The sequence below is a fragment of the Podarcis tiliguerta genome, assembly GCF_965153285.1.
Source record: "Podarcis tiliguerta genome assembly, chromosome: 12".
Classification (NCBI taxonomy): domain Eukaryota; kingdom Metazoa; phylum Chordata; class Lepidosauria; order Squamata; family Lacertidae; genus Podarcis; species Podarcis tiliguerta.
Window position 1 is genome coordinate 3,072,326 of NC_139545.1, and position 27,962 is coordinate 3,100,287.

Here is a 27,962-nt window from a genome sequence, read left to right on the forward strand (position 1 = left end):
TTTGTGAACAAAACTCTTTAAAGGCAACTTACAAACAAGTAAAAACACAACCTAAAATGGTGGTAAGATGAAGTATAATACAAAACTGTCAATTTATTAAATTTGTATAGTGCCCTATACCCACAGATCTCAGGGCAGTTCACAACATAAAATTACTAAAATAAAGAGCACAAAATACATAATACATAATAATACATAATACAAAGGCAACCCAAGAATCCCCCCTTCCTTCCACAACAAATTTAAAAGTGCTTCAGATGTCAATTAGCCAAACGCCTCGTTAAAGAGGAAGATTTTCGCCTGGTGTCTATAAAAGTGCATAATGAAGGCGCCAGCTGAACCTCCCTGGGGAGAGCATTCTACAAATGGGGAGTTACTGCAGAAAAGGTCCATTCTCATATTGCTACCTTTCAGACTTCTCATGGAGGAGGCAAATGCAGAAAGGCATCAAAATGATCTTGGTAGGTTCATAAGGAGAGAGGCGGTCCTTGAAGCAATGGGGTCCTGAGCTGTTTAAGGCTTTATAGGGCAAAGCCAGCATTTTGAATTGAGCCCGGGAACTAATTGGTAGCCAGTGCAGTTGGACCAGGATCAGTGTCATATGCTCAAGCCGTCTTGCCCCGGTGAGCAACCTGGCTGCCGAATTCTGCACTAGCTGAAGTTTCAAAACCATCTTCAGAGGCAGCCCCACATACAACACATTGCAGTAATTTAACCTAGAGGTTACCAGAGCGTAGATAGCAGTAGTTAGGCTGTCCCTGTCCAGATAAGGGCGTAACTGGGCCACTAGCCGAAGCTGATGGAAGGCACTCTGGGCCACTGAGGCCACCTAAGCGTCAAGTGACAGCAAAGGATCCAGGAGTTTCCTCAAGCTACATACCTGCTCCTTCAGAGGGAATGAACCCCCATCAAGAGCAGGCAATCTCCCAGGCTCTGGTTTAGGGAATGCCCACTGACACGGCCTCAGTCTTATCTGGATTGAACTTTGGTTTGTTGGTTCAGCACACCCACTGCCTCACCTGCAGATGTAAATGAGAAGTAGAGCTGTGTATCATCAGCATATTGCTGACCACGTGCTCCAAACCTCTGGATAACCCCACTCAGCAGTTTCATGTAGATGTTAAGACAATATAGGGGGTAAAATTGAGCCCTGTGGAACCCCACATTGAAGGCTCCATGGGGCTGATAAACACTCTCCAAGCAGCACCCTCTGGGAACATCCATCCAGACACACCACAACCTCTTCAATCAACAGAATGTCAAAGGCCTCTATGGGCACGTGTGTGTCTGCAGGAGGCCACTTTGGTAAGCCCAGACCTGTTTGTTCTGGCCTCTGGAGTGATGCAGCCCACTTTCACGCCTGTGTGTTCCATCTAGTAAATTTAGACCATGAGCATTTATGAATGGTAAACTTTGTAGTCCAAGCTTCTAAATATTATTGCAACAGAGAACCAGCTCCCACATTTTGGGAGTGATGTACAGATGTTTCTCCTATGTTCTGGATTGGTCTAGCTGAGCAGCCTTTCATCTACTTGAATCGAAAGGAGATGCGAAGCCGTCAAATGTTGATCCATTAGAATAAATTCTGATGCCATCTTTTACTGGTCTTCCTGTCTTGCACTGTTAAGTTGGTACATGGTGAGCTGAGGAGCTCAAAGTATATATTTCTGAAGCTTTAAAAAAGCTTTATTTTGGCTCTGACTTTGAAAAAAATTGCTCAAGGGAACCCCTTGTAAACTCAAAGTGCTAAGATATTATTGTCTCACATAAACACATCTCAAAAATTCACCCAACGTATATCTAACATGTTCTTGCTTGCACAAATGTGTGTGTTATAAAACTGCACCAGCTACTTTCTAGTCGCTGGTCTTGGCTGAACAGTCAGCACGGTGTTCTTCTGCAGTGAATAATTTCCTCTTCCTTGAATATGATTGTTTATACCATGTCAGCTGTATAGCCAGGCACTTACTGAATGTACTAATGCTGCATTTCTGTATCCGGTATTGCATCTCCTTAGCCATCTGCCACAGCCACTTACTTGAAAAGGATTATATTTAATTGAGGATGTTTATGTTCTCTGTCCAGGATGTTTCAGTTGTGATGTAACTTAGTTTCTTTAATTAAATGTGTAGCAAATGGAGCAGAGTCAGGCCTCATATGACTTGACCAGTCAACCGTGAAACTAAAGTCACCTGCTGTTACTGCTGCCACCAAGATGCTCCGATGCAAAACTGTTCTGTCTGATCCAGTCGGCATGTTTTGGACTGGATGGATCTTGGCAATTTTCAGCATATGGGATTTATTTCGTTTGTTTGCTTCATTTACATACCCAGTTCAAAACACAGTGTGGCCTTAGCATGCCATGGCTGAAATGGCCTTGGTCCCTCTGAGGGATGACCTTTATCAAGAGAGGGATAGGGAGACTCCAATCTTGTTGCTTCTCCTTGATCTTTCAGTGCTTAGACTAGACCTGTCAATTGGGTGTTGGAGACTGGTATGGTATATAGTGCATGGTAGACTGGTTCTGGAAGGCAGAATTGGGAGACCACTGGTTGGTCCTATGGCATGTGTGTTGAGAGGTCCCACAAGGTTATGCCTTGTCCGCTATGCTGTTTAACATCTATATGAAGCCTCTGGGAATGATGATCAGGTGATCTGGAGCAAGGTACCATTAATATGCAGGTGACACAACGCTCTGTTTCTTGTTGACAGCAGGTCCTGGAGCTGTGCTTGAATCTGGTGATGGGCTGGACTAGGGCTGATAAACTAATAGTAAATCCCAACAAGACAGAGATCCTGTGGGTTGCTGGGTCCCATTGTCTAGGAATTAGGTAGCTGGTCTGTTGTACTGCACTTGCACTTGCTTTGGAAGAGCAAGTACAGACTTTGAAAGTCTAGGGGTGCTCCTAGATGCAGCACCCTCACTGGAGGAACAAGTGGCCTCAGCAGCAAATAGCTTTTAGCTCTGTGAGGAGAATAATAGGAGTCTTCTAAAAACTCTCAGCACCCTCAACAAACTACAGCTGCCATGATTCATGGGGGGGGGGAGCAATGGTTGTTAAAGTGGTAGGAGAGAGTTTTATGGTGCAGATGTTCCGGGTGAAAGCTTCTTGGGATCATCTTGACTTGCAGAATGATCTCAGCTAGCATAAAGTCCAGGTAAAATGACAGGTCCATACGTAATGGGAGACTAGCAGAATCTTCCAGAAACAAAAGCCCAGAGAAGCCTATTCTGAGAAGCACTCAATAGCTGCCTGAGAAAGGGAGCAGAGTTAAAACAGTGGGGATGTTGAGGCTGCATCCAAAGTTGATGGCTGAACAACTGGCCCTATAAAGGGGGTCCCCGGGTGAGCCCACCACCTCTTCATCTTTCCCTGTTTATTTGCCCTCGAGTCCAATCTCCTATGAATCCAAATAGTTGTAAAATGGAAAGCTCCTAGGAACTAGTTGCTTTAATAATAATAATAATAATAATAATAATAATAATAATAATAATATATCCCACCCATCTGGCTGGGTTGCCCCAGCCACTCTGGGCAGCTTCCAACACATTAAACACTTCCCGATACAGGGATGCATTCAAAGTCTTCTAAAGGCTGTGTTTTTCTTTATCTCCTTGACATCTGGTGGGAGGGCGTCCCACAGGGTGGCCCCCACTGCTGAGAAGGCCCTCTACCTGGTTCCCTGTAACTTCACTTCTTGCAGTGAGGGAACCACCAGAAGTATCTTTTAATGCTGCTGTTTTTAAAATTCCAGTTATATAGTTGATGAAGTTTTAAGCTGCCTGAATAGCTTTTTAATTTTTGTTCTTTGCCTTTCTATCTGCCGTTTATCCTCTGAGAACAACAGCAAAAAGCACCAACTCTTGCCTGGTGCAGATATCACAGGGCTGCTGATTTTATGACCAAATCAGAGGTGGCCTTCCTCCTCTCTCCTTCTTTCCTGTGCAAATTCCCTCTTTGTTTCTCATCAGCATCAATCACAGGGAAATATTAGGTCTGCACCATGGTTTGCAACCACAATTTCAAACCTTTTAGCTTCAGAATCTGGGGAGAGTTGCATACAGCAGGCAAAGGGCAGGGACAACTTCAGTCCAGATCAGTGGAGTTTCTTCTGCGCCAGAACTGCTCAAAGCCTTTTTTCTAAAGTGCAGTCAACAAAGGTGAAAACACAGAGGCAAAGAAAGGGAACCGTTCAGGCAAGTCTGTCAAGTTGTTGATGTACTGCCATGTGCTGTGAAATGTTCCATTGATGCAGGTACTTGCTTTATGTCACGTGATCCTCAAAGCTGTAAACTGTTGGAAGCCCCCTCCTGCAATGGGTGTTTTGAGAAGCAAAGCCACAGAGCTAAAATAAGCTGTTTCCAGGAGTGCTGATGGAAAGTGCCTCTGGCTGATAGTAATTATTCCCAAGCCATTTTCAGGTTCAGTTGCTTAATGCCTGTAAACCATCTTTATGAAACAGCTCCAGCTGTATAGAAAAATCTGGTTCAGAATTCACTAAGAAGCTGCTGAATTTTTTTTGGGGGGGGGGGTTGAATGAATATGTAGTTCATATTCAGTCTGGAATAGGTGACGGCTGTGTGCAACAAATAAATTAACATCGCATTGTATGATCATTATTTCCCCATCTTTGAAGCATATTTTAAATCACTTGTGCTTATAAAGTTTTCCATGTAGATTAAATGGAGAAAAAATAAGTTAGTTTGATAATTATATGAGTTCCCATTCTTCTGTATTGATACACACCTTAAATAAGTTGGGGGGTGGAATAAGTTTCTGAAAATTCCTACATATGGCACCCTCTACTTTATCTTCCTTGGCATTGTCTTAAATGTAGAGGAATGGGGGGGGGGGGGAAATGCTGCCACTATTATTTCTAGATAGCTTTTTTGTGAGTTTGTCAGTGAATTTCTGAAATGAAAAGTTTAGGCACTGTCCTTCCAGAAACATGAAAAATATTCTGCCTAATCTCAAACATAACTGCACATGAGCAGAAGTCTTTGGGTCATTTTGAGGGCTGACCCAAGCATTGCATGGAATACTTTTTAAAGTGCTGTACAAGTCCTAGTGTGATGAAAACAGCAAGGTTCAAAACCAAGTCAAAATGTTAACGTCTGCTTTGGAGTAAAGCAGATCCTCTAGCATTATAATAAGGCAAACGAGGTCCATACTCCCCACCCCTGAGTGCACCCTAAGTCCTGCTCAGGACAAATGTATTAAGTGCAAACTCCTAATTAGCAGGACACAATGACTTTGTATATATGTAATTTTAGAATTTACTTAGTATATATCTATTGCACATTTCAGACAAGTCCCGTTTCCAAAAGCAACTCCCATCAATTGAAAAAAAAAAGGAAGACTGCCTTTACAAACAATAAATGGCTAGATACCCATTTATACCTATGTTTTGGCCAGGTTGACCTTCACCTGCTGCTCTTGCTACTTGAATGGCTCTTCTTCCTCAAGGAAATGGATGGGACCAGAGTGTCCTTCCCCCACGTGGCTTCCGTGCTCCCAGCTGTCATTGGGACAGACTAATCTTTCTAGCAGACAGGAGAGGAGGCCAGCTTCCTGCAGCTGCTCTTTCGTTGACCAGTGGATGGGGCCAGGTTAGTCCTCCCCTTGCCATGAAGTTTTTCCTGGGAGGCAGGGGGTGGGGGCTGCCTCTCAGTGGCTTTTGGTCCCCTGGATTGTGGAGTGGGCCAGAGAGAGCTTCCCTTCTGCTCTGCAGCCGCAGGGTAACTAACTGGAGATTGGAGTGTTCTGTCTGGTTGTGGAGATTCCTCAAGCTGTTCCTTGTCTGGCTGATGGATGGGGCCAGGTTGGTTTTCCCCTTGCCCTGAAGTTCCTCCTTCTGGTTTAGGAACCACATCCAAGTGGTTCTTGATCTGATGTCAGAGAACAGAGTGAGCGTCTCAGAGTTAACATTAAGAATACTCATTTTTAATTTTTAATCTTTGTTCTTGGAGAGATCCCCTTAACGACGAGTGATCTAGCTTGATGTATTTTACTTCTCCATGATAGCTGCTTACTGAACCTTTTTGTTTTCTGCATATAAGCAGTACTATTTAACCCTGAATCAAAATGAAGGAGCTTGTGCTAGTCATAAACATTTTTGTCCCTTCATTAGTGAGAATTCACACCTCTTTGCAAAGGAGTGCAAAACTGATTAAAATGGGAGCAATTATCTCTGCTTCGTTTTACTTTTGTATTACTTTCACTATTGCTATCTCTTACTGATTAAGGGCTGGAGTTGCAGTGCTGTTTAAATATTTGCATTGTGGTTGTGCCAAGTGGCCTAGCAAGTTGTAAAGGATGGCATTCAAATTCCCCATTTAGGAAACAAGCTGCTTTTAAACATTTTGTCTGATGAAGAAACAGATGTTTCAGCACATCAGCTCATCATTCAGCACATTTGCCAAGATATTAAGATGGGCAAGATAGGGGTTCACTGTTAGTGAGAGATTCTGTCCCACCCCTTCTGAACTTTAGGTTTCAAGTTTATTCCTCTCTTCAACACAGTGGAAGATCACAATTTCAAGTAAGTGAGGCAAATGTTTGTTTTATTTCACAGCAGGGGGGTGGGGGCTGCCGGGTTGACAGTCCTGGGTGCATTTTTCTGGGGCGGTGCTGAGCATCTGGCTCCTTGCCCTGCCAGAGGATTCACCAGGCAAAATGTTCAGATCAGATCCCAGCCTCACACAGCAACGCCAGGGTGGCAGGGTGGTGGGAGAAGAACACAACAGCCATGCGCCCTTTGATCCCAGACTCTCCCTTGCTTCACAAGGCTAGGTTCGAAGGGTGCGTGGCTGTTGCCTCCTTCTCACACTGCTCTGCCAGCCGCAAGCTGCTTTGTGAGCTGGGGTGGTCCAGGGGTGGGGGTGGCTGGCTGGGCTCCCCCCTGCACTGGCAGGCAGGTGGCATAGCGTGGCCCCGCTTGGCTACAGTTGGGCGTGTGTGCTCTGGTGGCCGGCTTGGTGCCCCCTGTGGTGTGTGCCCATGCCAGCCTGCCTCAGGCGCCAGCAAACCATGCTACACTGCTGTTTCACAGAGAACCAATACGTTAGTTTTGATGTCATACATTTTACAGTTGTCAGCTGGTTTAAAGCATTTTTACTTTATTGATCTTCTGAATCAGATTTCAATAAATGTGCATATTATTACCAAGACTTCAATGCAGGTTTGACATTATGGGATATTGGCCCTTTTCATGTGGGGACCATATGTAGGAAAAACTATAAAGGAATTTTCAGAAACTTATTTCCCCCCTTAAAGTGGGGAGGAAGGGTGCATGCAAGCCCAACCTTAATGCCCCCCCCCCTTTGCCTAAAGGCGTGGAGAAGGTTCCTAAATATTCAGTGGAAGAGGAGGCTGAAGAGGCTAGCCATGGAGCCCTCTTCCACGCTCTAAGCCAGTGCAAACAGCAGAACAGGGCTGTAGAAAATAGCAAAAGAGAACTCATTCTAAGCAAATACTTCTCACTCTTAGAAGGAAAGAAAGACACATCTCCTAATATAATAATGCATCAAAACCAAAGTTCCTTTTAAAAAAGCAACATCTGTACTCTAAACCTGTAGCATCACCAATCAGTATTTGCCTCTGCCAAAAGCTTGCAGCCCACTTTAACTTATTACTGAATTTGTGGTTAGGAAAGTATCTCCCAGATCTATTTGTCTTATGGCTCCTGGTTCATTTCCCTCCTTTGTTATTTTATGGCTCACTTGCCTATTCTGTCAGTGGGTGAATGTGCACCTGCAGTGTGACCTTTTTTTGAAGCGATCTCTTTAGCATATCCACATGTCTGCTGGGGGAACTGTCCTGTGAGGTGCCAAATTCTACCCAGAGAAATGCTCTTGGAAAAGGTACATAGACCATCCGTTTCTATGGTCACAGGATTGCTTCTGAAAATCTACAATTTCTTGAGCATCAGACATCAGAACTGGTCCCAAGTGCAATTTCCCTCAAAGTTTTTGCTTGTTGGATAGGCCCATCTGGTACAATGCATTATATAGTGAGTCTGTTAAAGGTATTTTGGTGCTCCAATAAAAGGGTTTAGAGACCTCAAAGGTAACAATTGCTACAATGTGTGTAATTTACTGGGGGAACAACTCTAGCTGAGTGGTAGAGCACATGCTTTCCCTGCAATAAGGTCCCAGGTTCTGTCCCTGGCATCTCCAGATGGGGCTGGAAAAGGCCTCTGTCTGAGACCCCAGCAGCCCCTGCCAGTCAGTGCAGGCAGCACTGAGCTGGGTGGACGAGTCGTCTGTCCTGGTCTAATGGTCTGACTTCTCTTTCCCGTTATTCTGGCTATGTTGGCCTGTAGAGCAAAGATGAAAAGGGGCAAAGGCACTAGTGCAGAAAGAGAGGAAACCTATCATTTTCCCTTCATTTTAAAATTTAATTTAATGTATTGTATTTCTATGCTGCTTTTCATTGAGATGAATCCCAAAGCGGCTTTCAAACAATATATAACAATAACATAAAAATGCAATAGAACATAACACAGCATATGTCATATAAAATAATTAACAAATAATCAGTAAAATCTATCAAACACTTTTAACCAAGCAGCAACTAAAAAATAAGCTAAATATCACAATTACAGCAAATGTTATATGATTGACAAATCAATATGACTTTTATATCTATAAAATAATATTGACAACATTAACAGAATGCCAACTAAAAAGTTAAGCAAACAGGAAAATGTAGAGCACCCCTCATCCCTTGGGCTGTGCTGGGTGTGGAGAACCTTTGGCGTCTAGATGCAGGCAGCATTATTTACTAGGACAAATTCATATCGGGGTGGGGGGGTTCTTCACACCCCAAGGTGTACTGTTAAAAAAAATAATTTCTCACTGAACAAGCAAATATGCTTTTAAGGGGCAATGAACCTGTAGGCTTGCCATAAAGATAAAGGGACCCCTGACCATTAAGTCCAGTCGTGGATGACTCTGGGGTTGCGGCGCTCATCTCGCTTTACTAGCCGAGGGAGCCGGCGTTTGTCCGCAGACAGCTTCTGGGTCATGTGGTCAGCAGGACTAAGCAGCTTCTGGCGAAATCAGAGCAGCTCACGGAAACGCCGTTTACCTTCTCGCTGGAGTGGTAACTATTTATCTACTTGCACTTTGACATGCTTTCGAACTGCTAGGTTGGCAGGAGCTGGGACCGAGCAACGGGAGCTCACCCCGTTGCGGGGATTCAAGCCGCCAATCTTCCGATCTACAAGCCCTAGGCTCTGTGGTTTAGACCACAGCGCCACCCGCGTCCCCTTGCCGTCGTAAGCACCAAAGTAGGAGAGAAGGGCAGGCATCCCTCAGGTATGGAGATGGTTCTTTCCAAATGCTCTCCATGCATGTTGCCCCGTGTGTGCCCTTCCCAGTATTCTCCCCCCCCCCCCACTGCTGCTGCCCAATTCATGATTCCTGCTTCCTTATGAAAGGGAAAGTACCATAAGTGCACAGGGACACCTTGTAGATGACAAAAGGTCATTCAATGACAAGCTTAAAAAGAACCGCTTTCCCCTCCTTCTCATAGAACAAACAAGGCAAAACACCTTGCAGTAGAATTGAGGATGGATCCAAAAGAACAACAAAACTGGAGGGTCAAGAATCAAGGTAAAACTTCTGAGTATTTTAGAACCCCAAATTGGTTATCTGGCAAAAGACTGTGTCACTGGTCAGACTGGTTTTGGCTGGTGAGCAATTCTGCTGGTGAGCTGCTGTGTGCAGTGGCTGTGCCCGTGGATTCGGTCACCTCAAATGGTGTTGCTAATCCAGGGATGGGGAAGTAGATCCAGCCACCAGGCTGGCACTGTGCATCATTTTGGGGGATGAAACTTAACTTTGTATTTTTTCCATGCACAATTGTATTTCCTGTTTATAAACATGACCAATGTTGGGCTCCCCTGGATGACTTTTCAGAAGAAAGTTAAAGGGCACAGTTTGTGTTTTGAAGCTACAGACAACTTTTAGGCTTATCAGCACTTGGAAAAAGAAAAAGATCAGTTCTTTTACTAGTTCACACATGCCAGGGGTGGGGTTTGGGGAGCCTTTAAAAAGGCAATTACATTTTAACCCCTGGCAACAGTTTGAACGTTGCCGTCTAACAAGCAGCCTGTGTTGAATGTTCTCCTCCTGCCCAGCTGATGAGAATTAGTCACATGAGATTTCTGCATCCAGGGGATTGGGCTCAATGACCTTTAGGTCCCTTTCAGCTTTGTGATTCTACACACCCTTCACCACCTCAAGACTCCAATCAAGGTTTACTCAGCCTTAGGTGGGACAGGAGCAGAGTTTCCTGCGCATAACAATATTAGATCAATCATTTTGTGGCTTTTGAAATCTCTTATTTATGCATTGCAATTGCTTCCCATTTGCAAAGGAATAAGTTGTGTTGTGTCTCTCCTTTCAGAAAAGTTTTACCTATGGTCCTCAAATGACATTTTCCGGAGTTTTAGTTACAACAGTGGCACTGTTCTGAAGTAGATTGTTTCAGGATACAACAGGCACTTCCTACTTGCCCCCCATATAATAGCTGTATGTTAGGCAGCAAAAACTTGATGGGTGGTATGCTATGACTTTTACCTGCATTGCAGGAAAAGCTTTATTTGCCTCCTGTACAGATGTCAAAGGCACAACAGATATGCCAGAAGAAAAAGTAGCTGAGACCTGTTTTCATGTGACAGGGAGCTGTGAAAAATGTTCCACTCCAGTCACGGGAAGCACATGGCAGGGCAGTCCCTGGAATGTGCCAGAGGAATTTTTAAAACCTTACAGGCTGAAAGTCCCAAATGAAAGAAGGAACTTAAAGGCTGTGGCTGGGCCACAATGCTGGGGCTGCCTGCTGACCAGCAAAGGCTACTTGGGCCTGCTTCTGCGCCTATTTAACCAGCAGCTTGAGTGGCAACGATCCGCAGTTGACGCTCCTCATAGGATGGAGATGTTTCTTCACTTGCTAATGCTGCTGCACAAGGGTCAAGATCAGGATCAGGACTGATAAAGATCCTGACAACTCTTCTGGCAACAGGAAGTGACCTAGATTGGGGCCAGTGGCTGCAAAGCAAGTCAGCTCCTACTCTTGCGTCCTGTGAGTAGGCAGGGGAGCTGCAGCAAAGCCTTCCCAGCCCCTCCCAAGCTGCTCTCTGAGTTGGCACCGTTCAGCCAGGGAGCGCACCTGGAGTGGTAAGAGAGCCAACCCGGCACACAGGAGACCGGCGCACATATGCTGAACAATTAATTCATCTAACCTTCTGGCAGGGTATTTGTGCAGGGGAAAGGCTTCCCGAACGATAAACATGTTTTTCAGAGGCAGAAGCTCTGCTTGGGAGCCGTCTGGGGTAGCCCAGCCCTGGGAGGATGAGAAGGCAGTTCCTTTCTGTTGCAGGGATGCTGCTCAGACTCTGGCTCAGGAGGACTCCCAGGTTTGGGTCAGCAAAAATGGGGTGAAGGCAGTTTTAGATAACAGAGAGAGATGAAAAGAGATTAAGGTGCTCAATTTCTTCTTGGGCTGTGCTACTTCAGTCTGCGGGTGGGGAATCTCAGATTTGAATACTTCTAAACACACCCACCCACCACATTTAACACTTAGTTTAGCCCCCCCCCCCCCAATGCAGTTTAGACTGCAGAGTATCTCCTCCCACCCCAACTTGGGAACATGAAACTATGTTCCCTCATGCTAAATTTGCATACTTGTAACAATAGTGTAAGTCTGTGAAATTGACAGGGACCTTGGCCCTTTCAAAGACTGCCCTGAAACGCCATATTACTTTGGAGAGTGTGGAGCTTCAAACAATCTCATAGTAAGATAAAAATCAGGACTAGGTCTTAAGGTGGAAAAACAGCTCAGTGTATATTTGGGTTCTTGATTTAAATCATTCTTCAAATCTTGAGCAATGTATGCCTGTTTGTGTGCATTTTTATTTTTTAGAAATAAATATTACTTAGAAATAATAATTTATGCCAATTTTACTATAAAGCTTCTACAGAGGGGTGGGGGAGGAGATCCACTCTTCCACTCTGCATAGTCAGGAGATACCAGGTGCTGTTTATGGGGAGGGAGTGAGGGGCCCCCCAGATGGTGAGGACAGCCTTGAGGTATCCCTGTTTAGAACAAATATATGCAAACCCGCCAGCATGACAAGCACAGACCTGCTGCCAACAAGGCAGAAATAGATACTTGGTAGAACAGAAAATAAAAGGTATTTAAACTAAGTCAACAGCAGAATACTCTGTTACGTTGTCCAAGGTTAAAAAAGTGCTAAATTACTGGTGAAGATAACTTTCCAGATAATGTTCAGAAAGATGATTTCCTGTTGGACCAGTGGAGGAAGGAATATTATTGATCTGAAGCTGAGAATGCAAATAATTTCCTGTACACTGAGCTGCCAAATGCTTCCCTTTATTGATTTTTCTCCCTCTATTTGCTTAACGAAATGTTGTTTGGGTTGAATATGTACATAGTTGACCCATTATTGATAGCTAAAAATAACCCAAGGACCACAAAGCAGAAGGAAGGAGAAGAGGTGTGAGAGGGGGGGCAGGGGGGGGGAAGCATCTCCGTTCCAAGAGGAGAGCAAGGGGGAACAGTTTCTGAATTTGATTAACGTATTTTGTTGATGTAAGTTTCTGTAAGAGTAGGGTTTCCATTATAAGAATAACACAGAGATACACACACAGCTCCTTTGCTTTGAGAGGAAATTAAAAAGCAAGGAAGAGCCTTGGGTTTTCAAGCCGCTTGGCAGGAGATGTGGCACATTGAAGATTGAATTCTAAAATGATATGACAGCAGCTTGCTAGAAACACATATTTGTGTGTTATCATCAGAGAGCCGGGGCAACAATCTGACACCCTTTCACAGGGGCAGGTGAGGGCAGGTGAGGTTCCTGCTTTGGAACATGTCATTCTGCAAATAACGTGGAGTATTAATAAATGCAGAACAGTATTTGCTGTCAAGCTGGTTACAAGGTTGTAGTTCACTGCAGGGAATCATTAGAGCAGAGCCAAGGAGGACTTTTCTATGCTTCAGCTAAATCCAAAAGATGTCCTGATGCCCTGTATTGTTTGACTTGAAGGCAATTAAGAGTGTGCGGTTCTTTTCTTTATTTTTTTAAAGCAAATAAGCTGCTAGATTTACTTTGCCCCTTTAGCTATCTAAATGCAGGCACACAACCAAAATGTAAATCCCTTGGAGTGAATTAAGCCCACAGCAGAAAAATCAGATCAACATATCATGTCTTTAGATCCAGGCCTCCTCCCCACCACCCTCACGCTTCACGTGATGGATTCAGAGCAATGTCTACATTATTTGGGGCCCTCAAAGCTCACTCAGTGGCCTTGGGATGGTCCCTGTCTCTCAGTCTAACCTCCCTGGCAGGCTTGCTCCAAGGGTAAAATAGGGTGAGCAAAGAACCAGGGACCCCGTCCTGAGCCCCTTGGTGGATAAATAACCATGGACAACATTCAAGAAGTTTAAAATCCTCTAAAGTGGTCAAATACTGATGATGGACATCAAAGATGTGTGTCTGTGTTTCAACACCTTTTAATCTGCAGCGAAACGTTTTAGTGCTAAGTAGGTGTTAAGGTAAAGGTACCCCTGCCCGTACGGGCCAGTCTTGACAGACTCTAGGGTTGTGCGCCCATCTCACTCAAGAGGCCGGGGGCCAGCGCTGTCCGAAGACACTTCCGGGTCACGTGGCCAGCGTGACATCGCTGCTCTGGCGAGCCAGAGCCGCACACAGAAACGCCGTTTACCTTCCCGCTAGTAAGCGGTCCCTATTTATCTACTTGCACCCGGGAGTGCTTTTGAACTGCTAGGTTGGCAGGCGCTGGGACCGAACAACGGGAGCTCACCCCGCCGCGGGGATTCGAACCGCCGACCTTTCGATTGGCAAGCCCTAGGCGCTGAGGCTTTTACCCACAACGCCACCCGCGTCCAAGTAGGTGTTACAGGGCGATGAAGAGCTGATTTGGAGCTGCAAGGGGCAAGTTCAAATCAATGCTCAGCTATGAACTCATAGGGAGGCTAAGGTGAGCTGCTGTCTTTCAACATCGGTTGAAAGACCCACCCAGTCTGTAATATAGAATGAGCAAGACTGATTTTGGAATAGATTATTTCGATATTGGGGCTAAAACAAATATATCTCAAAGTGTCTCCTGACTGCTGGTGATTTAGGCATACAAGACTAGATGCAATCTTAAATTAAAAAAAAAAAAATGGAGTGAAATTTTATCTGGTAATGAAAATAATTGTGGGGATGATCCTAATTATTATTGTTGTTGTTGTTCTTATTTTATGAATGATTTTGTTCGTTTACAAAAGTACACGCCTTGTCTCTTTTTTCCAGCTTGTACAGTCTTTCTTACAGATAAGTTACATTTGTCGTGAGAACTTAAGTGTTGAGTACAGTACAGTTGTACCTCAGGTTAAGTACTTAATTCGTTCTGGAGGTCTGTATTTAACTTGAAACTGTTCTTAACCTGAAGCACCATTTTAGCTAATGGGGCCTCCTGCTGCTGCCACACCGCCGGAACACGATTTCTGTTCTCATTCTGAAGCACAGTTCTTAACCCGAAGCACTATTTCTGGGTTAGCAGAGTCTGTAACCTGAAGCGTCTGTAATCCGAGGTACCACTGTATAAGGTGGGGGGAGAGGAGGGGTGGGTTGGTGAGGCTTATATTCTTTTGTATAGTGTACTTGTGGGGTTTTGTGTCAACGTCAGCTGGGTAGGTTCTTTTTCTATTCATTTACATTGGTACCTTGGTTCTAGAATGGCTTGGCTCCTGAACAAATCGGCTCCCGAAAGCCGCAAACCCAGAAGTTAGTGTTTTTGGGAAGCTGAACATCTGACGCGGCTTCTGCTTGACTGCAGGAAACTCCTGCAGCCAATTGGAAGCCGTGCCTTGGTTTTTGAATGGTTTTGGAAGTCAAACAGGACTCCCGGAACAGATTAAGCTCGAGAACCAAGGTACCACTGTATTTCTGTTCAATTATTGCATCTTCTTGGGGGGGGGCAGGGTGTGGTTGGTTGTATGCGGTTGTCTGCAGTGGGGTTTGTTTGCATTTGTGAGGAGGAGGAGGCATGTTCGTATGTTGTCGGTGGATTCCTCTTGTTGTCTCGCTGGGCTGTGTATGTGATAAAGGGAAGCCAGGCGAAGGCGTCCTCTTCTATTTGTCCCTGTGTCAGTTTCAGTTTATTGGTTAGCTTTTCTAGCAAGGCCATTTCCCATACAAATAAATACCATTGGTTCAAGTTTACTCCTGACAGGTCGGTCTCTCCAGTGTCCGGCTGTGAGGCTTCTGGCTGCTGAGAGCAGGTGGGTTATGGGCTCTGTGTGATGTGAGTGGTCGCTATGATCTTAGAAGATGTTCAGTAGGGCCAGTTCTGAGGTGAGCAAATAAACGAGTGTAGTTTTTTCTGCTACTTCTGGAGTTGGGGAATCCAGATTGGGAGGGTTGGGAATAAATAGGTTAGTTTTGGGAGGGTGGTCATTTTGATCATAGCTATTTTGTCTGAGAGGGTGAAGTTGGTGTTGTTCCATTTCCTCAAGTCTCTGTTGATTTGTCGCTACAGGGGCTTGTAATTGTGGAGGTATATTTTGTTGAGGTTTCAGGTTATTTGAACCCCTAGGTACCTGAATTTGGTACGGCAGAGTTTTATCTTTGTGATGTTGGTGAATTCCTTTTGGGTAGATCCCATTACCTGTTGTGCTTGTGATGTTGGTGTATTTAGAGGAGCTGGGTTCACGATGCCAAATTAGGAAACTATCTGTTAAATTGCTGCTAGAATTCTAGTTGTTCAGTTTGGGAAAAGAGCAAAGATTTCATCAGATAGTGGAAGATTATAATTGATTATATATGTTAATATGTAAAGCATAGGAAATATGGGAGGTAGGTTAATTTTTCCATTACTGGGAAAGGAAATATGTAGGAGATCAGAAATTAGGTAGCAAAGTGTGTTTTTTTTGTTTGGTTTTGGTTGTGTTGGTCATAATGTGGTCTGAGTGTGACTAATTTGGTAATATATAATACTACAACATTTTAATATGCTTCTGTCTCTTTGTTTTTTAAAAGTGTTGCATAATTACTTCTCATGTAAGTTGCCAGACCTCTTAAGCAGATGACCTTTGGCAACTCAGTATTCTTCCTGCTGCTCATAATTCAATTGGAAAACCTATCTGGCAGCAATGGTGTGGGAAATTTCAGTCAAAATCAACCATGCATGAGCGCTAGTTGTTCATGAGGGGGTTAAGGTAATAGAGATGGATTCCTAGACTCAGCTAGGTCATGCCACCCTTTTTCTGATGAGGAAGTGAAGCTTTTCTCTTCCTGTTTCCTGTTTCTCCATGCCATGTAACCTGCCAGGAGGACGTATCTTAAGCCTGCTCCAAGCTTAGAACATGTTTGAAGTTATCTTTCTGTATTTTATACCCAAGAACAGTGCTTTGTTTCTTAAAAAATGTTTAGGGGTACTCTCCTTTTCCTACTCATATTGAAATACTGCCCCTCAATGAGGCCAAAGTTAGATTCACAAAATGTTTAGGGGTATGTGTACCCCTGCGTCCCCCCAGGGAAAAAAGCACTGCCCAAGAGTATTTTGCCTGTGTTCTCCTTGTTGCTGCTGAATTAATGCATGAATCTGACCTTTGGAATGTTTTGTAAATAAAATGTTTTAAACATACTTCTGCTCTTTGCAAGAGGGGTAGAAAACAGGGAGTGCTGTATGCAACTAAATGAGGTACGAAAATAGTTTTAACAACCTATATTCCTAACCCTGTGCTGCTGCTTAACTTCTGTGAGTTTAAACTCTGCTACTGGGAACTCTCTCCTGCTGGAGAATGTGTTTAGCTCCCCGTTTTGAATTTAGACACCCAGCTGATTATTTTATTATTCACCTCATGGGTAAATTTCCACCCAACAAATGGAAGACTAGATGAATCAATGCATGGTTTTGGGAATTGTTAATAAGTAGTGAAAGCCAGTTTCTATAATGTGTTTTATTCATTGTATCCCTGCATATATTGGCCATTCCCTGTGTATGTCATAGAGTTCAGTCACATGAATATCTCTGCCTCAGACATAATGTGTTGCCCCCAATAACTATGTTGATCCTTGGTTTTGTGCCAATTCCCATTGTGACCACGTGCTCCATATAGCTTTCCAATACAAGCACAACATGTGTTTTTGTGGTTAGGCTGATAAGGAGATAAAGCAGTTCTTATAAACTGGTCCGGTAATGAGATAATGTTTGAAATAGAAGTAACCAGGGACAAGGGACATAAAAGAAGCCTATTAGCCTTCCAGAGTGCTGGGATGGACTTGCTTGCTTCACTTTGCCTGTGAAGAAGCATGAAGATGGTGATCGATTCACCAGTGACTACAATTAACTTCAGTGCTCTAAAGCAGCAACAGTGATATAATTGCACTGTTATTCTTTATAACACACCCCACTATTATAGTGTCTAACCTTTTCATTTTCCTCCCCCTTCAAGCAGCAATAAAATTCAGAGTAGTATTATGTAACAGAGATTTGCATTCCTTTGCTCATCCTTGCTTCTCATCTGCACTTAAAGTACTTTTATTTTATGAGGAACCTAAAACACTTCATAAGAACGGCAGTCACCCACGTTGAGGAAAGTACCGATTTATCTTTTCATGCTGGATTTGGGCTTAAGCAGATCATCTATGACCAGGCTCTGAACCATTAGAAATGTTGCTTCTTTTATGAGAAATAAAGAAGTGAGAGGCCCAGCGCTTTACATGAGGATTTCATTTAAAATGAGAAAGTTTTAATGTGTATATATAGAACAGTGTTTATTTCCAAGTGTTCTGAACAGCTGATGATTAAAAAGACAAAGCAGCACCAAACTGCAACAGCCCCCAAAAACAAACCCCAGAATGACAACTAAGATCCAGGTGTATGTAGATGAAATATTGTTCTCAAAGAGCAATCATAGGGTCAGCTGTGTTGACATAGGTGCCATTCTGAAAAATAATACCACAAGATGGTAGAATTCGTTATTAAATGATTGAATAGCATCATGGTACATCTATTGCATTTTTTAAAAAGTTATTCCTGCGGGACTTTAAATATAGTCAGAAGCTGAAACTAGATAAATATCAAATATTATTATATAACATTAGAAATGGAATGAACAAGACTAAATGTTTCAATGCAGCCTCATTTTGTATTAGTTTTGACGAGAGTTGAAAAGTGCCTCCTGTCTTATCAGGCTTGCAGACACATCCTTCTGGGTGTCACCTTTTTCTTCCCGCTTCTCCTCAGCACCAGGGCAATGCACATGATTTTTGTTGATGTCAGCATGATGCAGTAAGTCCATCAGTGAACAGAAAACCAGTTTGGATCAAATCAGGGTGTGGAGAAGAAAGAGAAAAAATGGCATCAAGAAGGATCAGCTAACGGGGCAGAAAGGGCGTCAGAACTCGGTGAATGTTTTACATAGTGAGGGTCTCCTCCCACCCACCGTGCCTGATAATTTGCTGGGCTACTTTGAATGGTTAATTCTTACGCAAGTATCAAAACGTTATATATTCAGTTTCTTTTTCTACTTGGGGAAGTATGTTTGGGCAGCATTATATGCGTGTATGGCGGAAAGGGTAAGTGCTAATCTTAACCAAATGCTAAAGGTACCACCGACATGGTGTAAACAAGTGGAATTGAAAAACAGGGTGCCATGAAATGGCAAATGAAAGGTGGGAAGGTGAGAGAACAGGCACATGGAAATGTCTGTCACTTATGGTTGTTGGCCATTCTGTTTTGCTGAACTTGCTAAGGATCCTTGGGAGCAGCGATACAATAATTAAATCTAGGACTAGGGTTTAAGAGCCATCTCTCTTGCAAGGAGGAGCCTGTGAATGTTCTCCACTTCCTGCTTCCACCTTTTGTTTCTCTGATCTACTCCAGTCCCCTGTAGTGCTTAGCAGGGCCTATTGCTTAGCAGGGGCAGCCATCATAGCCCCCACCCCATGACTTTGGCCCAATCACATAAAATACGGAGGGGCCCTTCAAGCATGTGGTGGTTGTTTTTTAATGCCTGCAAATTTCCCTCCGCACAAATCCAGTAATCAGCATGGGGAGAAAGGATTTTTAAAGAATTCCCTCCAGGCGCTGATCCAAATCCTTTTCTCCTGCAGCTGCCTTTTAAATGGGGAAAGAATGGGAAACAGAAAGGCCAGAGTTGGAGAGTTGAGTTGTGTGTAGTTGAAGGTAGAAGCAAGGCTGCAGGTTAGGCAGCTGAGAGCCATGCCGGATTTCTGCTGGAATCCAAGGCTGTGGCTATGGGACAGGCAAGGCCCTCTTGGGGGTGTTAATGCTGTGAACCCCTCCATTGTAGACTCTGGTGGTAAAGGTAAAGGGACCCCTGACCATTAGGTCCAGTGGCGGACGACTCTGGGGTTGCGGCGCTCATCTCGCTTCACAGGCCGAGGGAGCCGGCGTACAGCTTCCGGGTCATGTGGCCAGCATGACTAAGCCACTTCTGGTGAGCCAGAGCAGCGCATGGAAATGCCGTTTACATTCCCGCCAGAGCAGTACCTATTTATCTACTTGCACTTGGACATGCTTTTGAACTGCTAGGTTGACAGGAGCAGGGACCGAGCAACAGGAGCTCACCCCGTCGTGGGGATTCGAACTGCTGACCTTCTGATTGGCAGGTCCTAGGCTCTGTGGTTTAACCCACAGCGCCACCCGCGTCCTAGACTCTGGTGGTATATATGTGTAAATAAACCATATATCATAAAACTACCAGCGTCTCTGCTGTGCCTCATTCCCAAAGGAAACACAAACCCTGGGTGTCGGGAACCCCTGGAATCTCACACCAAGCAGAGATGACATGGGATGACATGCAACAATATGTAAGATGGGCAAAAATAACCTGTAATGTTTCCTAAAGTGAGAGATTTCATTGTTTTTCTCAAAGTTGTCAATAGTCCCCAGCAAGTAATGTTTATCAACTCCTAACCTTTGATTTTACTCAGAAACAAATGTTGTATGGCACTTCTAGGCCTTGTTTCTGAAAGCAACATACCAAGTATGTGGCGTCATACTAGGAGGTGAGGATGTCTCAGGCACTCGTCTCTTATGAGCAAGCCAAGTTAGACATGCAAATAGTGTCACCTGAGAAAGATACCAATATAGACTAAAGAAAGGAAATGGTTTTCCATTTTCTACATCAGTGGCCATTCGTTTCCATTGTGACATTTAATAAGATGTTTGACAGCAGTTCTGCTGAAGCCTTACTTTCTAAGAAAGCTATCACTAAGGTTGGTTTCCAGTAGCCCAATGTAGGCCGAAATCCACTTTAGAGAAACTGCTTTCAAAGATGCCAAAATAATCTGGGTGGGGCTGATTTGAATAGGTGAGGTAGCCTGAGGGAAGGCAAGAATTTAGTCAGCATCCTTGAAGGAAGTCAGGAGGCCAAAACACAAACAGGATATTTGGGATGTGGGTGTTTCTCTGTTTTTTTGTTTCCTAAAGTTTCCTAAAGTTTCCTACATGCAAGGTAGAACTCACCAGATGAAGAAACATCTGACTTGAGGACTTCTCTCCTGTAAATAGTTTTTTTGTGGAACCAAGTAAAAAAGGAGTCGGACCCTTGAATGAGTGTTTTCCAGAGATTGCTTTCCTAGGGGATTTCTAGCACTTCTCTGCAAGAACTCTTTTCTCAGATGCCTTTCTGCAGAGATGAGAGGCATGAGGAGGAGAAGGGTTAAAGACTTAGGTAGATGTACCACAAAGGCTGCCGGTGGGAAACCTGTGGGAAGCACCTGTTTCCATCAAGGGAAAGGATACTTACAGAGAGGGCAGTTCAAATATATATTTCTTTAGCATGTAGTTGTTACGATGACATTAGGATTCCTTAAGTTCATGTCTTGTTTCCAACTTCACCAGACTCTTCTTGGGTGTGAGGAAGGCTACTTAGAATCAAAGAATTATAGAGTTGGAAAGGAACCCAAGGGTCATCTAGTACAGGAATCTCAGCATCCATGACAGCTAGCCATCCAACCTCTGCTTTAAAAAGAGTCCACAACCTTCTGAGGGAAGGACAAGGCCTCGGTTCCTTATCACACAAAGCTACCATTACTTTTCTCTGTGCTCTCCAATTGTTTCATTCTTCTGTGCCTCTGTTCCCCTTCAAGAAAATGTTTTGCCGACTTCATCCTGCATGAGTCAATTATGAATGAATAAGATATAACTTTCTAAGACAAAAAATGACAAGATAGGAGAAGGGAGACTGGAAGAGGGAATAAGCAGAATAAAAAATGAGGCACAGATGTTTCAGAATATACACGTGATCTTGACTACAAGATCCAGAAGCAGAGATGTTTCTGGCTCCCAAAGTAGTAGTTAGGTCTTGTCATCTGCTCCTACTTCTTCTTCTACAGGAAACAGAGATATTACTGTTGCAGAGGAGCTGAAAAATCCTGTTTTTTATTTCAGATTAGCTGTTCTTTACTAAGAAGATCAAACAATCTGTAAAGGAGGAATGTAAAAAGGTAGGCACATCATCATGATAGGCTTCTGTCCTTTTGTACACCCTGCCGCTTGCTGCACACAAAAGAAAGTTAAATTCTAGTTAGGGGTGCTTTTGTATCCTTCATTCCCCCAAGATATTCTGAAGGAGAAAGGATTGTTATGTTTATGTACTAGTAGTGTTTCCTCTTATTCCACTCACGCAAGGTAGAACTCACCAGATGAAGAAACATCTGACTTGAGGGACTTCTCTTCTGTAAACAGCTGTCCCCCTTCAACAGACCAGTGCATTTCTGTCACTGTTATTTGGAACGTGGGGCATGATCTATTGTGAATATTTTTAGGCAACCCCATCAAAGCTAATGAGAGTTGCAGCTAATTCCATCTCAGTGTGGTTTATGCAGACAGAGCTTCTGCTATGGAGTGTCCTGAATATTGCAGTCACATAGGCGTGGCTGATCCTGTGACTCTTTCCGATTTAATTGGGACTGTCCACATAGCCTCAGATGCAGAACGGTACTATGATTCATCTAGAGATGGTAGTTTATAAATCTGTTTCAATTATGCTGTGCTTATGGTGGTTTTTTTGGTAAATGATTACTTATAAACAGCATGCATTTACCCTGAAAGGCAGGGTTGGCAGAACCTGCGGCCCTCCAGGTGTTGCTGGACCACAACTCCCATCTCTGACCATTGGCCACGTTGGCCGGGGTTGGTGGGAGATGTACTCTAGCAGCAGCTGGTGGGCCACAGGTCTCTGCTTAAAGGAGAGCTAAATAAAGGACAGTGTGCCTTGTTCACTCTGCTACTTGGATTCCTGTGATTTATACGCATAAATCACTGAAAATATTTACAACTTTCATAGTTGTCCTGCTTGTTTACATACTGCACAGAGGTGGATAAGAGCCTTTCATACAAATAACACAGTAATCTGTTAAACAAAGGAACAGCTGTAACCTCCTGTACTCAGCTGTTTAATGGTATTCTCTGCTAGTCACTCATGCCCTTTTACTTTCACTGTGTATTTGTCATCTGTCTGCATGACAGAACAAAATGACAAATATGTGGTCCACATGAAAAGGGCAGGACAGAAGACTAAAAGGATGAGGGGAGAGACCATTGCAAAACCTTCCTGTTTTTCACTTCTGCCTTGTGTCTATGCACACGCAGGTGAAAGCTGCTAAAGTGTGGCAACTGTGGACTTACTGGACACAGGCTTATTTATACCTCCCCACACCTTCTTAGTGAAATTCACTCATAAGGTTTACTTTCTTTACTTCAGGGTGACATTTCACTAGCCCCCCTAAAACCTGAATAATACGCCCCTGTGTTTTATTTAGCACTTATGGGAACCTGCAGAACAATATGCTGCTTTTCTGGCTGCTGGCTGCACCAAACGAGTTATTTTCTGCTTGGCAATTAGTGAAGCAGCAGCATCCCTAAAAGAAACAGATGAACATATTCAGGCTGAGGTGAGCAGCCCCTGCTCAATTCTCATCTATATATCATCTGAGTGAACCATGGGGCCCTCAAAAATGCTGAATGATGCATGTAGGGCTTTCATTCAGGCCTATTTTGCTGGAATATTGAAAGGGCTTTGGCACCATTCCCTTGTTTTGCTAATATACAATAAATCTATTTCTTTCTTTCCCCTTAGGGAACAAAACATGCCAGCATCCTTGAGAAAACTTCAGCAAATGGCTTTTTATCTGGCGGTTGTGTCTGGTGGAGGAAGTGCTCTTATGTATTACTACATACAAAGTAAGTTTCATCACAGTTAGCAAGTTAACCCTGAACCACACACGTTCAGCAGAATGAGATGGAAGAGCATTGGGTTGGTAGAATGCAAGTTGCAAATCGCATCTTTGAATTTCCAGCATGCTAAAAATTCTGTGAATAGAAAACCAGTAGTTACTAGAGAAGAACGTTCCTCCCTTCAGTGCTAGTTTTCTGCTTGCAAGGCAATTGTACATAAAGTAGTCTTCTGAAGTAGTATCCCTGTCTGTCATCTTCAGTACATCTAAAACAGGGGTAAGGGATCTGTGGCCTTCAGGTGTTGTTGGACTCCAACTCCCATCAGGTCTAGCCAGCATGGCCAGTGGGCAGGGGTGTATGGGGTGGGAGTTGTGGTCCAACAATATCTGGAGGGCTGCAGGTTCCCTGCTATATATAATCATTCATAGGAAGGTGTGTGGCCGAGTGGTGGAGTGCAAAGCAACCCAGATGCAATCCCTGTCGCTTGCAGGAATGACAGGAAAAACTCCTTTCTGAAATCTTGGGAGAGCTTCTGCAAACCAGTGTAGACAACACTAAGTTTGTTGGACTAAGGTCTAATTTGGTATAAGATGGTTTCCTATGTTACTGTTTAGAGACAGGGGTGGTAGTGGAAATAATGTGACTTGACCCCTTAAACTTTCAAGTCAATTTTATGCTCTTTATACAGTAACAATGCTAAAAACAAACAAAAGTCTACAACCATGCGACCTAAATTTTGTGCCCCAAATGTTGAATTCAACTTGTAAAAATTAAGCAACTTTACGTAATTGCTCTTATTTTGCATATTCTGCAATGTTTACTATTTTGTATAATTTATTGAATTTTCCCATCACTGGGAGCAGCAGACAATCTTATGCAGTGTTAAAATGCTGCTCTTATCCTCTGGAAATATTATTCAACTACTGGCTTTCATTTGTGCTTCTGAAATTTCAACAGTCATTCAAGGAAATTTCAACACTCTTTCAAGGAAGCATTCACAGCTATAACCAGAAACTTGTACTAAAAAAAGGAAAAAAAGTAAACACACTTGAGAAGCTTAATTTTGCACCAAGTGTCACATTTTACCCCTTTTCTTCAGTATCTTAGAAATGTGACATTACACAGACCTGTCTGTAAAAATTATTAGAAAAGACTAATGCACTTTGTGTCTGGGACTGCTATTGGCAGTGGGTGGAATATAGTCATGATTTGTACCAGCAGAATTATCTTCACCTGCACAAGAGGCTGGTTTTCTCAGACTCCCCAGTGGTTTTTGGATAACGCTGGCTGTTCCAGGCATAGCTCCCAGTATCAATGTTACTTGTGTAGGCCATGTACATACGTTTTAAACAGGCCTTACACATTTGGAATGAGTAAGTATAACTGCAGTCATCTGTTGCCTTTGATTATATATTTTGAAATAACAAGGAAACCTTCAAATTTAGGTTATCTGTAGATAAAAGTAGAAAGGGCAGAGTGCTAAGGCCACTGTGGCTTTGGTACCTGTGAAGGCAATTAGACACTACTCTGTCTCTGATTAATATTTATCACTATTCCATTTCTGTTTAATATTAATACAATAACTTAATTATGTCTCTTCTCCTTGCTCCAGAGAATTTTGCCAGAACACAGTACTATCTGCAGGCTCTTGAGCAGCTTCATAAAGACTCCGCCGCCCTGGAGGCACTTGGTGCTCCTCCTCTTAAAGTACATTACATCAGGCTGACTGACAAGACCAACTGTGTTGACATGTCAAGAGCTCAGGTAATACCAGCTGAATTAAGACCTGATGTGAGAGAAGAGAAGCAATGGGGAGGAGTGCTCTACATTATAGCTTGACCACAGGATTTCTTAGAATATGTTTGAAGATGTTGTCTGCCGTGCCATCAGCTATCTCAGCATAAAATTATTATGCTGCAATGTTAATAGGCTAGGATTCCATACACCATTAAGACACTATTTCAATCTATACATTTTCTCATAACCTATCTGCTTTAAATCAGCCTCATCCAATAAACAGTAACCACATCAACTTGGTGCAGATCTTATACATCAGCTTTACTTAGAAGTCTGGATTTATCAAAGAATTTGCCCAGCAGCAGAGCGCTGAATGTGCATATGATGAAGTAGTGCTTCGGTGCTGGGGACTGGTTTGTAGCCTAGTACCAGAATATATACTTTTCATGCAAAATGTCCCAGATTCAGTCTCCAACATCATCACCTTGTTGTTGTTGTTGAAGCAGGATATTATTAGAATATCTTCTGCAGGTCTTGGAGAGCTGTGCCATTTGACTTACATGGTATTGGGTTAGACAGGCCAATGGTCTGGCAAGGCAGCTTGTATTATGCTAATATAGTCTCTGTTGGATGTGTCCGCAAATGGGAATGAGTACCCTTAGACGGACTCCCTAGTCACACACAAGAAACCACAACTAGCAGTCTAGCAAGATAATAACCAAATTGAGTGCAGAGGGGGGAGGATCAGTGGCCCTTCAGATATTTCCAGACTACAACTCCCATCATCAGTGGTTGTTGCTCATGTTGGCTGGGGATGGTGGGAGTTGGGAGTCTTAATTTCTGGAAGGTCACAGGTCTGTCCTAATGGAACAAGCAGAGCTTTCAACAGCTACTAAAAACCTAGATTGGATTCGCCCATTCTTTTGCAGTAAAGACTTAAGCTTATGTGTGACCTAATAAGGAATTATTTGTATGAATGTGCAACGGATAAATGGCTTGTTGTGCTTAGTTAAATGCCTGGATGGTTGTCATCCTGATATAATTTGGAACTTCAAGACAATGGATAATTTAAATCCTTTTCTGAGTTATAAGTTATTAAATATTGTCAGGGGTTCAGGAGCAGAGGCACAGGAAATGGAGAGCGAGGGGGAGGAGTCCGAAGGAAATGTCAGCGATGACAGCGGTCCGAGGTCTCTGAGTCTTTCCAGCGAATCGGAAGATTCACAGAAAGAGGCTCCCAGGGTCAGGGCAAGGGGGGTGCCTAGGGGGACACCCCAGGAAGAAGGGGCCAGAGGGGACTCAGAGAGCAGCAGCTGGAAATCAGGACCAGCGTCCACACCAGAGTGCAGAAGGGGGGAGGAGTCCCAGGCATCGGGATCAGGCGGCGCGCTGCCAGCAGAAGGACAGGAGGCAGGACTGGCCACGCCTACATCGGGGAGCGAGGAAACGGTCGAGAGGAAGGTTGAAGGCTGGGCGCGCGCGCCAAGTTCAAATGTACAGGAGGGCGGCGCAGTTGGCAGCCCGGATAGGGAGCCAGGTCCCAAAGCCCGCCGAAGAGAGAGGGAGGAGTCAGGGGGGTCAACGTCTGCGTCGGAAGAATCCAGGAAGGAAGGGACCCCGGGGGGTAGCAGGACCCAGAGGAGAAAGGAGAGACGGAAGAGGTGGAGTAAGGCTAGAATCTTAAACTGGTGTACAGGGGGCGGAGATTCAGATGGAGCTTCGCCGGTCTAAACCCTAGACGTAGAGCTGGGGCGCTCCGGTTTGAGAATGGAAACTGTACTTCAATAAAGACTTTTATACATTACTACCGGCTAGCGTTGGTCCTCTGTGAGCTGGGACCTGGAGCCAGCTCTGACAGTAAGCTCCATCTCCACAAAAAATTTTGCACCAAGAACCTCGTAACGTGAGGGACGCAGCGAGGGAAGAGGAGTGGTGCTTCGCGAGCTCACAAGAGTCAGGCAAGATGACGACAGAACAGCATCTAATAGAACTGCAAAATGCAGTGACACAACTCAACGCGGAGGTACGTGTGTCCAGGAAAAGGGAGGAGGAAACAGCTGCCGCCTACAAGGATCTCCAAGCCAGGTTGGAAGTGCTTTCTAAACAGGGGGAACCGGGACCCAAATCAGAGGGCATTGGGCTGGGGAGAAGAGGAAGCAGCCTTGTATCTCATTTCGATGGGAGTTTACAGCAGTACCCTAACTTCCGAGCAGACCTGCTGTTTGCGCTGGATCTGCTGGAAAAAGACTTTAGAGATGAGCGAGAGAAAGTGGGGTTTATCTTGTCCCATTTGCATGGGGAAGCCAAAGCGTGGCTGAGGAATTTGTGGAGAGATAAAGATCCGGCGCTCCAAGATGCGAATGCTTTCATTAAAGCGATGGATTCGTGTTTTTTATCAAAGATAGACATCGATATTGCCAGAAAAGACATACATGGGCTCAAACAAGGCAGAGCCAGTGTGAGGCAGTACCATTCCCGCTTTTTTGGATTAGTCCATGCGCTGGGATGGGAGAAAGATTCTGCTCCAGTCAGAGACCTTTTTTGGGAAGGCTTGAATGCAAATGTTAAAGATGAGATTGCAAGGGGGGAGAGACCAAAGAGCACTCAGCAAGTGGTCCAGCGGGCGCTGGAGATTGGGGTGCGTCTGGAAGAACGTCCATGGAACAGAGAAGAAGGACGTTGGGGACGTACGCCAGCGAGAGCACCTCCCCTTTTTCCCAAGGATGCAGCGCGTGCGCAATCCACACCCTCGCAGGGAGGGGGAGAAGAACCGATGGAGATTGGAGGCGCCAGGGCTCAGTCAGCTACCAGAGCCCTAACACCGGGAGCAGTCAAAGCGAAGCCTCCTAGAGGGAACAGGAAGTGCTACATCTGTGACAGTGCTCAGCACATGGCGAAAGAGTGTCCCCAGAGGCTCCATAAGCACACTGCAGCCTCTGCAACAGTCACAGACGCAACTCAGCAGAGAGAACCACAG

At 44.2% G+C, this 27,962-nt stretch overlaps 1 protein-coding gene across 5 annotated transcripts in view; it reads left to right on the top strand.

Annotated features, from left to right (window-relative positions):
* COA1 (cytochrome c oxidase assembly factor 1) overlaps positions 1 to 27,962 on the top strand; it is a 56,844-nt gene that overhangs the window by 22,103 nt on the left and 6,779 nt on the right. For 2 of the 5 annotated variants that reach the window (XM_083407168.1, XM_083407169.1), the window contains exons 2-5: positions 21,461 to 21,516; positions 22,834 to 22,965; positions 23,151 to 23,254; positions 24,861 to 25,012. In XM_083407168.1, coding sequence (XP_083263294.1) covers positions 22,946 to 22,965; positions 23,151 to 23,254; positions 24,861 to 25,012 — 276 coding nt within the window. In that variant the 5' untranslated portion in view covers positions 21,461 to 21,516; positions 22,834 to 22,945. Of the gene's footprint in view, positions 1 to 5,422; positions 5,612 to 18,286; positions 18,448 to 21,460; positions 21,517 to 22,833; positions 22,966 to 23,150; positions 23,255 to 24,860; positions 25,013 to 27,962 lie in introns of those variants that run through there. The other 3 variants (XM_083407170.1, XM_083407171.1, XM_083407172.1) reach the window with 3 other exon arrangements.